The sequence below is a fragment of the Macaca fascicularis genome, chromosome 3, assembly GCF_037993035.2.
Source record: "Macaca fascicularis isolate 582-1 chromosome 3, T2T-MFA8v1.1".
Taxonomy (NCBI): Eukaryota; Metazoa; Chordata; class Mammalia; order Primates; family Cercopithecidae; genus Macaca; species Macaca fascicularis.
The window spans coordinates 184,584,809-184,600,520 of NC_088377.1; the positions used below are offsets into that span (position 1 = coordinate 184,584,809).

The 15,712-nt window shown below is 46.8% G+C and overlaps 1 protein-coding gene and 1 gene segment (V, D, J or C); both read left to right on the forward strand.

Moving 5' to 3' along the window:
* LOC102137723 (T cell receptor beta constant 1-like) overlaps nt 1–15,712 on the forward strand; it is a 266,137-nt gene that overhangs the window by 207,877 nt on the left and 42,548 nt on the right.
* LOC102127372 (serine protease 1) lies at nt 5,834–9,401 on the forward strand. The gene is made up of 5 exons (XM_005551013.4): nt 5,834–5,873; nt 6,902–7,061; nt 8,117–8,370; nt 8,771–8,907; nt 9,208–9,401. Exons 1-5 carry the CDS (start codon nt 5,834–5,836, stop codon nt 9,358–9,360), a joined length of 744 nt encoding a protein of 247 aa, XP_005551070.1. The 3' UTR covers nt 9,361–9,401.

The window sequence follows — 15,712 nt, forward strand, 5'->3', positions numbered from 1 at the left end:
GTCCACGGAGCAGCGTGCAAATTGCAGTGATGAGTAGAGTAAAACCTCCACATGGAGCACAGCATTCCTGGCCAACACAGGGGACTGCAGTCCACTTGCTGTGGAATACACCCATGTATGCATCAGCCACTTGTTTGGTAAACAGTAAATGTCTACTATCAATTACCTTGAGAGGGCCATCTGTGCTCCAGATGTGTGGTTTATGTGAGGAGACGGCTACCACTCACTATCTTCAGAGGAAAACAGGGCTCAGGGCTCACACAAAATGGACAGATACACCTGGGTTACCCAGAAATTCACTGCATACAAACATCACTTTGTTCTACATGGATTTAGTTTTTATGGAGTCCAAACTCAGACCCTAGTTCACTTTACAGCCTTGGGTTTGTCTGCTTGTAGAGATACATATAAAGTAGATAGATAGACAAAACAGATATATTTTTTCCCTTTCTTACCATAATGTCAATGCCTCTTCTGAATATCATCATCACTCAAGTCAAGGGAAGAACCAAACACTTCGTATAAACAGATCTGGGCTGGGTGGGGAGTGTTAGTTTGCATTATTTTCTGTGTCCATTCAGATCATTGCTTTCAAAGCCCAGCTGGTTACCTGAAGCCAAGAGACAGACATAAGGATCCCAATGGCCTTCCAGACGGCTGCTTCCACCTCCTACCTGGGCGACTTAGACTCTTTACACAGGAGAGTGAGTCACCCCACTCAGAAGGGTTGCCAGCAGAAACAGGGCATGAAAATCACAAGTAACCACGACATTTCTTCCAAATGTTCAGTGTAAAATAAACCACTACCACCACCACCAAAAATACAAAATAAGCAAAAAAAAAAAAAAAAAAGCTTATTCTAAATGCAAGAGAAAATGCTGTGTGAGAGCCAGGTCAAGGGGCTGCATTTTCTCAGGCCACAAAGCTTTCTCAGTCCATTTGCTCACATGGAACAGTGAGATATGAAGGTCTCCAGAGTGTGTGCTCGGGATCGAGGCTGGAATCGTTCACCTGTGGGTCCAGATCAAAGGGCAAAGAAGCAGAAAGCCACAACTCTGTCCACAGCCATGGCTTAGGGCCTCCTTCTCACAGAGGCTCTGAAGAGCCCCCACCTCAGCCTTCACACAAAACATCTCCTTCTTGCTCAACTACAGCCAGACTGGAGTGCCGTGGTATGATCTCTGCTCACTACAACCTCCGCCTCCAGGGTTGATGTGATTCAGCCTCCCAAGTAGCTGGGATTACAGTCACGCGCCACCATGCCCAGCTAATTTTTTTTTTTTTTTTAAAGTAGTGACATGGTTTCACCATGTTGTCCAGGCTGGTTTTGAACTCCTGACCTCAAGTGATCCAAAGTTTTGGGATTATAGGCATGAGCCACCACTTCTGGTCCAGGTCCCATTTAAAAAAATAATAATAATTTCAACTTTCATTTTAGATTCAGCGGCTACATGTGCAGGATTGTTACATGGGTATATTGTGTGATGCTGAGCATTGGGGCACAAATGATCTCATCACTCAGGCGGTGAGCTTAGTACCCAATAGGTAGTTTTTCAGCCCTTTCCACCCTCCTTCTCTCTTCCCTCTAGTAGTTGCAGTGTCTCCGGTTCCCATCTTTATATCCATGTGTACCCAATGCTCAGCTCAAAATTATAAGTGAGAACCTGATATTTGGTTTTCTGTTCCTATGTTAATTTGCTTAGGATTGTGGTCTTCAGCTCCATCCATGTTTCTGCAAAGGACATGATTTCATTCTTTTCTTGGCTGCATAGTATTCCATGGTGTATATGTACCACATTTCCTTTATCCATTCTATTGCTGATGGCCACCTAGATCGATTCCATGGCTTTGTATTGTGAATAGTGCTGTGACGGATATGCAAGACCATGTGTCTTTTTGGCAGAAAAAAATTATTTTCCTTTGGATAAAAGCCCACTAAAGGAATTGCTGGGTGGAATGCTGGTTCTGTTTTAAATTATTTCAGAAAACTCCAAACTGCTTTCTGCATTAATTTTTCCATGAACTGATTTACACTCTGGCCAACAGTGTATAAGTGTTCCCTTTCCTCTGCAGCCTCACCAGCGTCTTCTATTTTTTTGACATTTTAATAATAGCCACGCCAAAACCAAGCTCTTTCAAGGCCAACATGGGGAGGAGCTACAAATATCCCTTTTCCAGAAGAGAATTCCTGCCTGCCCACTGGTAGAATTCTCGTTTTCATCTGTCTTTCATTGTTTGTTTTTCAAAGAAAAACCAAAGGCAAAGTAGTATGACCTTCCACACCTGAACCAGGTTGCAGCCACCAGAGCCTGCTGGGAAGGGGCCCATCAAGCATGCGTTGATCTTGTCACCTGGAATTTGACAGATCAACAAGCCCCATAGCAACCGACCATACACCTGCCCATCAGCACTCATTCTTTCAAGGGATTAGCTCAATTCTGGCTCTGCAGACACTGGCAGCCACAGGTCACAAACCCTGGGTCTCTGTGGGCTTCCCTCCTCACCCAGGACCACAATGGGCTGCCTGTCCTGGGCAGAGACACAGCAACATTCTCTTAAACTGAAATTAAGCATAAATCCACTTCACGAATAATCATCTGAGGGCACAGTCCCTGCCTCCTTCCTTGGGGATTTTAAAACACATCTCTCTGACCCAAGCAGGTAGGTGAGATCTGATTTTAAAGGTAGGGGGATGAATATCGAGATTAATTGTGGTATTAGGAATGAATCTCAAGTGTTTTTGGGTTGGTACAGGCATCCACATCCAGAACTGTACCTGGAGATGGAGAAAAATGCAGGAGAGGAAACGAGAAAAAAAGGGGGACAAAGTTGCTGAAAGTCATTGAAATCTTCTCCCATGGTTCTTTCTGGCTCTGGTTGCTTTGCCAAGGTATTGAGTTCAGGCACGGCCGGCTCTGACTGGGAGCTGCTGCTCTGGGAGATGGAAGAATCACTGCACCTCCAGAAAGCTCATTTGATCATCTGTAAAATGATCATTTCATCATCTCTAAAATGTAAAATCCCAAGGTGATTGTGATGATAAAATGAAAAAATATTCTTAACTTATATGAGTTACCTGCTGTATAGTAAGTTACATGGTATATAGTAAGCACACTGATATGATTCACTGTTATAATTGAAGGTCAGTGGTTTGCTGTGCTAAGCACTAACCACAAGCCAGAAAGATGTATTAGAGAAGTAGACAAAGAAATCTATAGTTCAGAATGAACAGGATCCAGAATGACATGTCCTCCAAATTGTGCTTGGGCAGCTGGATCTGAGCCTATCCTACATATCTGAGTCTATAGTACGGGGTAACAGTCTCCACCTATAGCTGTCTTCTCTGACTGTAAGGTCATTCCTTTTTGAAGAAAGCTGACCATATACTGTGATCATTTAAGGAAGAGCGCAAAATTCTGGAGAAGGCTAGTCTTCAAGCTCTAGATACAGAAATCCTCATATTCTTGGGTGTTCCCTTTCAGACAGAGAGTCAGAGCACAAGCACCTGATCCAAAAATCCCCTTTTCCAAACACATTTTCCATCTTCTACCAAGGTTCACCTCCCTGTTTAGTGCACACTGGTATCGTGTCTACACTTGCTAGAGCAAGAATCTCTCCTTATCCGCTAAGGCAGGAGTTCTGTGAAGATCCCATGACAAGGGGACAAAATGAAACAACATGCTTAGGGACAACACAGGAAAAGTCCATATTATCAATGCTCCAAAACCTGGTTACCTCAGGCTTGGCCAGTTATTCATGAGCAGAGAGGTGTGTCATCTACATGGCAGTCATGGCCTGGATGGCTCTGGAACTGTGGCAAGGTAAGGCTCTGAGACAAGGTGCCAGGAGAAAGATGAATTCAATCATCTATTTCTGCCAGGAAGAAAAGCACCAGGAAGGAATCAGATGTACGGTTTGTCCTCTGGGGACCTGTGCCTTGATCCTCAATAAATCTCCTTTTAGATGCCACCTGCAGCAATTCCCACACTTCACAATGCTCTCCACGGCTTGTTGATCTTATGGTCAGCTCTGCCAAGATCTGTATTCTTAGCAAGACAGAATCATTCTGAATCTCATTGTCTTCCTCTATAAATGGAAACACTTTTGCTCTGCAAAAATCACAATTAGTATGTCTGTGGGAAGTTAAACTGTGAAAGTCACCAAAACGAAAACAATGTACCACGGTTGCTTACGTGAAAACTCTTCTAAAGCTGTCAGGCACCATGCACCATCTAAATATAGCAGTGTTAGGTATGAGCCCATCCATGATTAGAGGACGTACGAGGTGGAGAGAGGGTCTCCGAGCAGTGGGTCTCCTGACTGTGGAGAAGTTGGCTCGGTGGCCATGGCAGGAGCTGAACTCAAAGGTACTCTGTGTGTCCTCTCAACTCCATGGGTCCCACTTTGGCATTTTTTCCAATTCCCTCTTGTTTCCATTTGCTTCCTCCCTCTATCCCCCTGGCCATGTCCAATTTCACCACCAAGTTTCTGAGCTTTGCTCATTTTGTTCACCGTCTCCAGGACATCTCTCCTTCTTTTACCTTTCAAAGAATTCAAACTTGAACCCTGCTCACTCCTGCCCATCACCAACCCGAGCTCTGAGTTGCTAAGAAGGGAAAGCACTCTCATAAGGAAGCTTCTTCTTTTCTTACATCGTTAGACTTGAGCGGAGACAGCATCTCCATCTCCACACTGCTCTGGCCAAGTTGTGCCTCAGTCAATTACACAACTGTGTCTTAGCAACCTTGCTAGGGTCCAAATCAGGATATTGTCTGGGAAGATTCACTTTGTACTGAGCCCAGCATAATCTCACAGCATCTAAGATAGAAAATTCTAGATCCGTCCCTCCACATCTTCTTTTTTGAACCCAATATGTGACCCATTTACCATGTAATCTCTACCTACTGCTGATTCTCAGATCAGATCATAACCCAGATTGATCATGGTCGAAACTCTAGCATGCCATTGTGGTTCAGGCTGACAGCCCTGACCAGGTGGGTCAGTTTGCATCGCCCTGAGTGCAGCTTGCCAGGGCAACCGTGAGGCTGCATGAAAAGAACTTATGACACGATGCACATGAGACAGACAAATGTCTTCACATTGAAGAACGGGAGGAGTGTGCTATCGGTTTTCCATCCTCCAGATGCACTGAGCAACCTAACTAACCTGTGCCCCTCCTTCTTTGCAACACTTCCCATCCTTAAGCCTTGGTAGGAAGGAGAGCCATCTGGAAGCCCAGAATCCTATGAAATGTGAGTCTCCCTTCCCCTTATCCCTTAGTGTTGGAATTCTTGTTCCCAAAGTCTTGGATTTGACCTTCCTGCACACTGACTGGAGAGAAGCATCTTCATTTTCACAGGAATGAGCCTTAGATAAGACTTTGCTCCTCTCTTGGGGGCTCCAGGACACTGAAAAGCCAAGGTTGTTACCAACGCTTGTCCTTCCTTAAGAACATTAAATACATCCCCAATAGATAAAAGGATTCCTAAATAGCGAGGCCATTTTCCCTCCTTCTAAGCCTCATCTCCTGGGCCTAAGAAAGCCCAGCTGTGTGATCCGGGGCTTGGTTTTCCCTGTCTTCCCCATCTCACCATCCTTGTAGGAAACAGCCAATCACCCTCTCTCCTCTCAGAAGGCAAGTTTCCTTATCACTTTTAAATCACAAACCCACAGAGTGGCCAAACATAGCCGAGCTGATGCAAGACCCTGGGAAGCTGCAGGTGTGTTTGTGCTGAGAGGAGTGGTGACCTTCACCTCACAGACACCTCCTCTCCCAATCCTCGGGAGGTATAAAGATGGGTCCTCCACCACCAGTCAGGCACTTTCTACTGCCATGAATCCACTCCTGATCCTTACCTTTGTGGGAGCTGCTGGTGAGTATCATGCCCTGCCTTAGGCTCCACGCACACCATCTCCTGGCAGACACATGCCCTTCCATTCTTGCTACCTATCCCCTTTTGACTGTGCTCTGATATTCTATTTCCTCCATATGGCATCTCTAGTTCCCATCCTGTATGGGCTCTCTTTAAGGCTCTCCTGTTTCAACTTCTCCCTGATTTCACTCCCACCACTGTTGTACATCTATATCCGAGCTGTGGTTGGAAAAGCTAGGAAAGGAGGTCAGGTGGGGCTGGCCCAAGAAATGAAGCAGCAGGCTTCAGACTCAGCTCCTACAGCACCACAATAGCACCACTAGAGTCGCTCTTAACCTCGAATGCACGTGGGGAGGTTGAAAAATTACTCATGCCAGAGACTCAGCTCTAGACATTCTAACTTCATTTGTCGGGGGGGCAGCTTGTGTTCTGGGCTTTTAAGCATCCCAGGTGATTCTTAATATTTCCAGGCATACAGCCAAGGTTAAGAATTGCTATACTATTGGCCAATAACAACATCTACCCTTGTTCTGTCGAAGTGAACCTGGGGGCTGCCCTAAACGCGGCCCTAACTGCACAGATCTGAGCTATGGGGGAAGCTGGTCACGGCAAGTTCTCCACAGCCAGGGGGTTTTCCTAGCTTGGCCAAAGTATCCTGACAATCCAGGACTCAAATAGCCAGGAAAAGTACACAGCTCATGAATAAAAGAGAGAAGCACTCAGTGGGTGAGACAATCACATCCCAACTCCTATCCCACTGAAAGCATTGTGAGGACATTCCTTGCAACCTCAGCCTAGTGACCCCAGGAGAGGTCTGAGCCCCACTGGGTACCTTGCAACGTGCCCTGGAGACACAGAGACTTGGGAGACACATCCAGTGATGCTCACCATGGGTGGCTGCGCTCCCTTCCTTGCCTAGCGTCACTGTGCTTGTGAACCATTTCTAATTAGAAGGAAGCAACTGCAGGCTGGGAGCAGCACCCCTAACATGCTACTGACTTGCCTTCTCCCCTCCGTCTCCACTCCAGTTGCTGCCCCCTTTGACGATGATGACAAGATCGTTGGGGGCTACACCTGTGGGAAGAATTCTCTCCCCTACCAGGTGTCCCTGAATTCTGGCTACCACTTCTGCGGTGGCTCCCTCATTAACAACCAGTGGGTGGTATCAGCAGGTCACTGCTACAAGACGTAAGTGTGGGGCCCCTGACGGCAAAGCTCCAAGCCAGGCTGCCTGGTGGAGCATGGCTTCAGCCCAGAGAAATACTGAGGCTGGGTAAGATGGAGGGGAGAGGTGGTGGAGAAGAAAACTTGTTGGCAGCAGCTGACTGTCCAGAGCAGAGAGTGAACACAAGACAGGAACCTCTCACACCCAGGCAAATCCATGAAACAGCAAGGGTTGTGGTCATAAAAGCAGGCAGGGATGATCTTGGGGTGGTCAGAGCTAGTGAGAAAAGCAGGCAAGTACCTTTTGTTGGTTAGCTACACAATAAAGCCACCTAAGAAAGAGTTCAAAAATACTAATGCCTCTGTCCCATCCCAGGGCAATTAACTCAAAATTTTCAGAAAGAGGGTGTGAATATCTGAGTATATAACAGTCTACTTCTGGTAACTGTAGAGTGCATAGACAGAGCTGAGAAACTCTGCCTAGGCAAAGAACTCTCAAACCTGAGTATGCACCAGAAACACCTGCAGGCTTGTTAAGGCACAAATCACTGGGTCCCATCCCCAAGGTTCTGATCAGTAGGTGGGGGTAAGGCCCAAGAATTTACATTTCTAACAAGTTCCCAGGAGATACTAATACTATGGCTACCCTTGGATTAGATTACACAGAAGGGTGGTGCTCACCAGGCCAAGAAGGGAGGGAGGAACAGGCACTGTGCACAGTTAGCAAAGACTTGGGGTGAAGAATGCTGGGAAAACTACAAGGAGCTCCTTGTGCCCACAGTGCTAGTGACTGTGGAGATTGTGGGAAAGAGACTGCGAAGGCTGGTTGAGGAGCAGCCTCCGTTGGGATCCCTTTGCCTCTTCCCCACCTCACTACCACCAACCTCTGAAGCAGAAAGGTCCTGGGTGTCACACCTGCACTGACCCACATCCCTCTACTGCCCATGTGATATGGCTACACAGCCCACCTGATCCCTCCAGGGTTGTCCACGAGCAGGGAGCTTAAGGACCCTGGGGAAGGTGGGATGGGTGCCCCGGCTGTGAGAGAAGGTCTTCACCACGCCTTCCCTGTCCATCAGCCGCATCCAGGTGAGACTGGGAGAGCACAACATCGAAGTCCTGGAGGGAACTGAGCAGTTCATCAATGCAGCCAAGATCATCCGCCACCCCAATTATAACAGGAATACTCTGAACAATGACATCCTGCTGATCAAGCTCTCCTCACCTGCCGTCATCAATGCCCGTGTGTCCACCATCTCTCTGCCCACCGCCCCTCCAGCTGCTGGCGCCAAGTGTCTCATCTCTGGCTGGGGCAACACTCTGAGCTCTGGTGGTGAGTGGCACCCTTTGTCCTTCTACTTCCCTCCATCCTCACAATTTCCAGAATGAAGCATGCCCCTTAACTTAAATCCTCTCGCCTCCAGGGTTAAGATGCATTTCTAGTGCCCATAATACACAGGCTCTGCACAGGGCACCAGAGGATGCAAAGTCTCAAGGACTTGACTCCTAAAATCAAAAGACAGGACAAATGGAGAACTTGCAATGATCACATCTTGGAGGGGTTCAACAGTGATCATTCTGGGAACTAAAACCAGAATCCCTTTCCAGGACTTATGTTTTGGAGTCCTCCCCAGAGGCAATGTTCCTCTTCAATGTTCCATCCTAGATTATTGTCTCCTTCTAAAGCCTGACCCACATTTTGACTTTCTTTGTTCTCTTCCATATCCTCACAGCCGACTACCCAGATGAGCTGCAGTGCCTGGAAGCTCCTGTACTGACCCAGGCTAAGTGTGAAGCCTCCTACCCTGGAAGGATTACCAGCAACATGTTCTGTGCGGGCTTCCTTGAGGGAGGCAAGGATTCCTGCCAGGTGATTGGAACAACCCTTCCCATGCAGAGGCTCCCAGTGATACCCAGGCCCCACCCGAGAAAAAGATTTGAACTCCCAAGGTGGTGGGGCTAAGGATGCTCCCTGTGGTGCCCCCAGGGAGAAGTGAGGAAGGCTCCCTTGGGCTGCATGCAGTCTGCTTAGGAAGAACAGAGAATGGGCCACCATGAGAAGGACGTGGAGTCACAGAGCTGGCTGGAAAGGGGTCTTTTAAGGTTCAGAGTAAATATAGCTATATTCCTCCTCTATCTCTCCATACAACTTGTACCTTCTTCACCCCAGGGTGACTCTGGTGGCCCTGTTGTCTCCAACGGACAGCTCCAAGGAATTGTCTCCTGGGGCGATGGCTGTGCCCAGAAGAACAAGCCTGGAGTCTACACCAAGGTCTACAACTATTTGACCTGGATTAAGAATACCATAGCTGCAAACAGCTAAAGCCCCCGGTCCCTCTGCAGTCTCTATACCAATAAAATGACCCTGTTCTCACTGTGTCTGTGCCTGCTCCCTCACACTCCTTCACACTGGAAAGCATCCTCCAATCTCAGGTCAGACACGACAGTCCCCCTTAAAGGTAGGCAGAGCCCCCGGCTCCCAAAATGTGTTCCATGGTAGACTAGATTAGCACGTACAAAGAGATGGAATCCAAAAATAAGAAGCTTGGGAGAAAGGGGGGCACTGTTTTCTAGAGAAAAGTGTGTTTCAGAACGGTGGTCTTTGGCAGGGGGTATTGATTTTTATTTGGGCTTCTCACAGTGGTTACAGCTACTCTGCCTTCAGAACAATCACAGCACAGAAAATGTGTCAGCATCTTCAAGGTGGCCCAAAACATCTGACCAGCTGAATCTTATTGCTAACATACAACAACGACAAATGCCATTGGTGATGACGTGCCTCTACCAAGAATGTGTCAGCACCAAACCCTGGACAAAGCCCCCCTTCCCATTCACCTGGAAAATCAGACTCAAGTAAATCTCCCTGGCCCCTAACTCTTCCCTCAATTCCCTAGTTCCATCTCTGTGAGCAGCTAGAGAGATGTCCCGCCTACCATAGCGGGAGCCTGACTGTGACTTGGGAATCAAGCCCAGCTCTGCACTCTTCATTTTCATCTTCTTTGCCTTTGGGGTAGGACGCTGCAGTGAATCCCACAGCCAACACCATCTCCCCACTATGACTATGACCAGGGAAAGAAACTAGAGAGGGTCAGAATTCACCCATTTGGTCAATTAACTGAGGAAGTATTCATTTTCATAAAACTTGCTTGCCATTGAAACACTTCAAGTGAGTTATTTGGGACTCTTTTAAAAAGGTAGAAGGAAAGACATCTGAAAGCTGTGACACTGTCCAGCCACTTTGGCCACACATTGGCTGGCTTGCACCCACTGGACGCAGCAGAGGGAGGCAGGGCCCGTTGCACCTGTGGCACCTGCAAAACCTCCTCCTGACAATTCTGAGAGGGCCCATATTCGGGCCATAGCTTGTCAAGGTTGTCACTGAAGATCCAAGCAAACTTCTCTTTAAAATTCCACCTTCACCTTCTGTCCCAAGTGCTTGTGGACACCCCAGGGAGCTGGTACCAAGGGCCAAGAACAGCCAAGGGAGACAGACAAGTTCAGAGCACACTTCCAGTTACAGGGAACAGAGCACAGGTCTCCAAGTGTCCGTGAAGGAGCGTGCAAACTGCAGTGATGAGTAGAGTAAAACCTCTACATGGAGCATAGCATTCCTGGCAAACACAGGGGACCACAGTCCACATGCTGTGGAATACACCCAAGTATGCATCAGACAGTGTTTGGTAAACAGTAAATGTGTCAGATCAATTACCTTAAGAGGGCCTCTGTGCTCCAGATGTGATTCATGTGAGGAGACGGCTACCACTTACTACCTTCAGAGGAAAACAGGGCTCAGGGCTCACACACAATGACAGATACACACGGTTTACCCAGAAAGTCACTGCATAAAAACATCCCTTTGTTCAACACGGATTTGGTTTTTATGGAATCCAAACGCAGACCCTAGTTCACCTTACAGCCTTGAGTTTGTCGGCTTATGGAGAAATGTATACAGTAGTCAAATAGAGAAGAAACTTACACTTTTTCCCTTTCTTACCATAATGTCAGTATCCCGTCTGAATGTCATCATCACTCAAGAGTCAAGGGAAGAACCAAATGCTTCATATAAGCAGGACTGGGCGGGGAGTGTTAGTTTCCACTGTTTTCTGTCTCCATTCAGATCATTCCTATCAAAGCCCAGCTGGTTACCTGAAGCCAAGAGACAGACATAAGTATACCAATGGCCTCCAGACGCCTGCTTCCACCTCCTACCTGGGCCACATAGACTCTTTACACAGGAGAGTGAGTCACCCCACTCAGAAGGGTTGTCAGCAGAAACAGGGCATGAAAATCACAGATAACCATGGCATTTCTTCCAAGTGTTCAGTGTAAAATAAACCACTACCACTACCAACAAAAACACCTAAGAAGCAAAAAAATGCTTATTCAAAATCCAAGACAAAATACTGAGTGAGAGGCAGGCCATGTGGTTGCATGTTCTCAGGCCACACAGCTTTCCCAGTCCATTTGCTCACATGGAACCATGAGATGTGAAGGTCTCCAGAGTGTGTGGTCGGGATCGAGGCTGCTACTGTTCACCTGTGGGTCCAGACAATAGGGCAAAGAAGCAGAAAGCTGCAACTCTGTCCACCACCATGGCTTATGCCCTCCTTCCCACAGAGGCTCTGAAGAGCCCCCATTTCAGCCTTCACACAAAACCTCCTTCTGAATCACCACAGCCAGGCTGGAGTGCCGTGGCATCGTCTCTCCTCACTACAGCCTCTGCCTCCTGGGTTCAAGTGATTCAGCCTCCCAAGTACCTAGGATTACAGGCACCTGCCACCATGCCCAGCTAATTTTTTTTTTTTTTTTTGTATTCTTGGTAGAAACAAGGTTTCACCATGTTGGCCAGGTTGGTTTTGTTGTCCTGACCACAAGTAATCTAAAGTGTTGGGATTACAGGCATGAGCTACTGCTACTGGCCCAGGACCCATTTAAAAAAAATAATAATTTCTACTTTTATTTTAGATTCAGGGGGTACATGTGCAGGTTTGTTACATGGGTATATTGTGTGATGCTGAGGTTTGGGGCACAAATGATCTCATCACTCAGGCAGTGAGCATAGCACCCAATAGGTAGTTTTTCAGCCCTTTCCACCCTCCTTCTCTCTTCCCTCTAGTAGTTGCAATGTCTACTCTTCCCATCTTTATACCCATGTACACCCAATGCTCAGCTCGCACTTATAGATGAGAATGTGATATTTGGCTTTCTGTTCCTATGTTAATTTGCTTAGGATTATGGTCTCCACCTCCATCCATGTTGCTGCAAATAACATGATTTCATTCTTTTCATGGCTGCATAGTATTCCACAGTGTATATGTACCACATTTCCTTTATCCAGTCTACCGCTGATGGCCACCTAGGTTGATTCCATGGCTTTGCTACGGTGAATAGTGCTGTTACGGATATGCAAGAGCAACTCTTTTTGGCAGAACAATTATCTTCCTTTGAGTAAATGCCCAGTAAAGGAATGCTGGGTGGAATCACAGTTCTGTTTTAAATTATTTCAGAAATCTCCAAAGTGCTTTCTGCATTACTTTTTCCATGAACTAATTTACACTCGGGCCAACAGTGTACACACGTTCCCTTTCCTCTGCAGCCTCAACAGCATCTTCCATTTTTTTGACATTTTAATAATAGCCACCCTGCAGCCAAGCTCTTTCAAGGCCAATGTGGGGAAGAGCCACAAACCTCCCTTTTCTCGAACAGAATTATTGCCTGCACGCTGGTAGAGTTATTGAATTCATCTGTCTTTCGTTGTTTGGTTTTCATAGAAAAACCAAAGGTAAAGTAGTATGACATTCCACACCTGAACCAGTTTGTAGCCACCAGTCCCTGCTGGGAAGGGTCCCTCAAGCATGCATTGATCTTGTCACCTGGAATTTGAGAGATCAAGAAGCCCGATAGCAACCGACCATACAACTGCCCATCAGCGCCCATCCTTTCACAGGATTAGCTCAATTCTGGCTCTGCAGACACTGGTAGCCACAGGTGACAAACCCTGGGTCTCTGTGGGCTTCCCTCATCACCCAGGGCCACAATGGGCTGCCTGTCCTAGGCAGAGACACAGCAACATTTTCTTAAACTGAAATGAGGCATAAATTCCCTTCACCAATAATCATCTGAGGGCACAGTCCCTGCCTCCTTCCTTGGGGATTTTAAAACACACCTCTCTCTGACCAAACAGGTAGGTGAGTCTGACTTTAAATGGAGGAAAATCGGGATGAATTGGGGTATCAGGAATGAATCCCCAAGTGTTTTTGTGTTGGGACAAGCATCCACATCCCAAACTGTACCTGGAGATGGAGAAAAATGCAGGAGAGAAGACAAAAAATGGGGGACAAAGTGATTGAAAGTCATTGAAAGCTTCTCTCATGGTTCTTTCCAGCTCTGGTTGCTGTGCCAAGGTCTTGAGTGCAGGGAGGGCCGGCTCTGGCTGGGAGCTGTTGCTTTGGGAGATGGAAGTGTCACTTTACCTCCAGAAAACTCATTCGATCATCTGTAAAATGATCATTTGATCATCTGTAAAATGTAAAATCCCAAGGTGGTTGTGATGATAAAGTGAAAAAAGCATTCTTAACTTATATGAGTTACCTGCTGTATAGTAAGTTATGTGGTATATAGTAAGCACACAGATATGATTCACTGTTATCATAATTGAAGGACAGTGGTTTGGTGTGCTAAGCACTAAACACAAGACAGAAAGATATCTTAGAGAAGTAGACAAAGAAATCTGTAGTTCAGAATGAACAGTACCAAGAATGGCATGTTCTCCAAATTGAGCTTGGGCAGCTGGATCTGAGCCTATCCTACACATCTGAGTCTACAGTATGAGGTAACAGTCTCCACCTACAGCTACATTCTCTGCCTGCAAGGTCATTCCTTTTTGAAGAAAGATGACCTCAGAATGTACTGTGATCATTTAAGGAAGAGCACAAAATACTGGAGAAGGCTAGTCTTCAAGCTCTAGATACAGAAAATCCTCATATTTATGGGTGTTACTTTCCAGACACAGAGTCAGAGCCACAAGCACTAATCCAAAAACCTCCTTTTCCAAAAATTTTTTCCATCTTCTACCAAGGTTCACCTCCGTGTTTAGTGTACACTGGTGTCTACAGTTGCTACAGCAAGAGTCTCTCCCTATCCTCTAAGGCAGGAGTTCTATGACCCATACAGGCCATGACTGCCATGTAGATGACACACCTCTCTGGTCAGGCATAACTGGCCAAGCCTGAGGTAGCCAGGTTTTGGAGCATTGATAATATGGGCTTTTCCTTTGTTGTCCCTAAATATGTTGTTTCATTTTGTCCCCTTGTCATGGGGAGACTCAGAAATTTGGTGGTGCAATTGGACAGGGCCGGGGGCTAGAGGGAAGAAGCAAATGGAAACCATTTAGAGGGGGTACAGGTGGAGAGGGTATCTCTGAGCAGTGGATCTCCTGGCTGTGGGGAAGCTGGCTTGGCGGCCATGCCAGGAGCTAAACCCGGAGGTTCTCTGTGTGTCCTCTGAACTCCACGGGCTCCACTTTGGCATTTTCTCCAATTGTCTCTGGTTTCCATTTGCTTCCTCCCTCTAGTCCCCTGGCCATGTTCAATTGCACCACCAAATTTCTGAGTTTTCTCATTTTGTTCACCATCTCCAGAACATAACTGTTTCCTTTACCTTTCAAGGAATTCAAACTTGAGCTCTGCTCATTCCTGCCCATCACCAACCTGAGCTCAGAGTTGCTGAGAAGGGAAAGCACACTCATAAGGAAGCTCCTCCTTTCTTTACATCATTAGACTTGAGCGCAGACAGCATCTCCATCTCCACACTGCTCTGGCCAGGTTATGTCTCAGTCAATTACACAACTGTGTCTTAGTAGCCTTGGTAGAGCCCAAATCAGGATATTCTCTGAGAAGATTCACTTTGTACTGAGCCCAGCATAATCTCACTGCATATAAAATAGAAAATTCTAGACCCACCCCTCCACATCTTCGTTACTGAACCCAATATGTGACCCAATTACCATGTGCTTATATCTCTACCTACTGCTCATTCTCAGATCAGATCATAACCCAGGTTTACCATGGTCCAAACTCTGACATCTGATCAGGGGCATGTTATTCTGGTGAATGCTGTCAGCCCCGAACAGGTGGGTCACTTTGCATCATGCTGAGTGCAGGTTGCCGGGCCACCGTGAGGTTACATAAAAAGAACCTATGACAGGATGCACATGAGACAGACAAATGTCTTCACATTGAAAAAGGGGAGGAGTGCACCATTGGTTTTCCATCCTCCAAATGTACTGAGTAAGCTCCTACCTACCCTGTGCCCCCTGCTTCTTTGAAACACTTCCCATCCTTGAGCCTTAGTAGGAAGGAGAACCACCTGGAAGCCCAGAATCGTATAGAATGTTGAGTCTCCCTTCTCCTTACCCCTTTGTGTTGGAATTCTCATTCCCCAAAGCCTTGGATTTGACCTTCCCACACACTGACTGGAGAGAAGCATCTTCATGTTCACAGGAATAGGCCTTAGATAAGACTTTGCTCCTCTCATTGGGGCTCCAGGACACTGAAAAGCCAAGCTTGTTACCAACGCTTGCTCTTCCTTAAGTACATTAAATACATCCCCAATAGTTAAAAGGATTCTTAAACAGCCAGGCCATTCTCCCTCCTTCTAACCCTCATCTCCTTGGC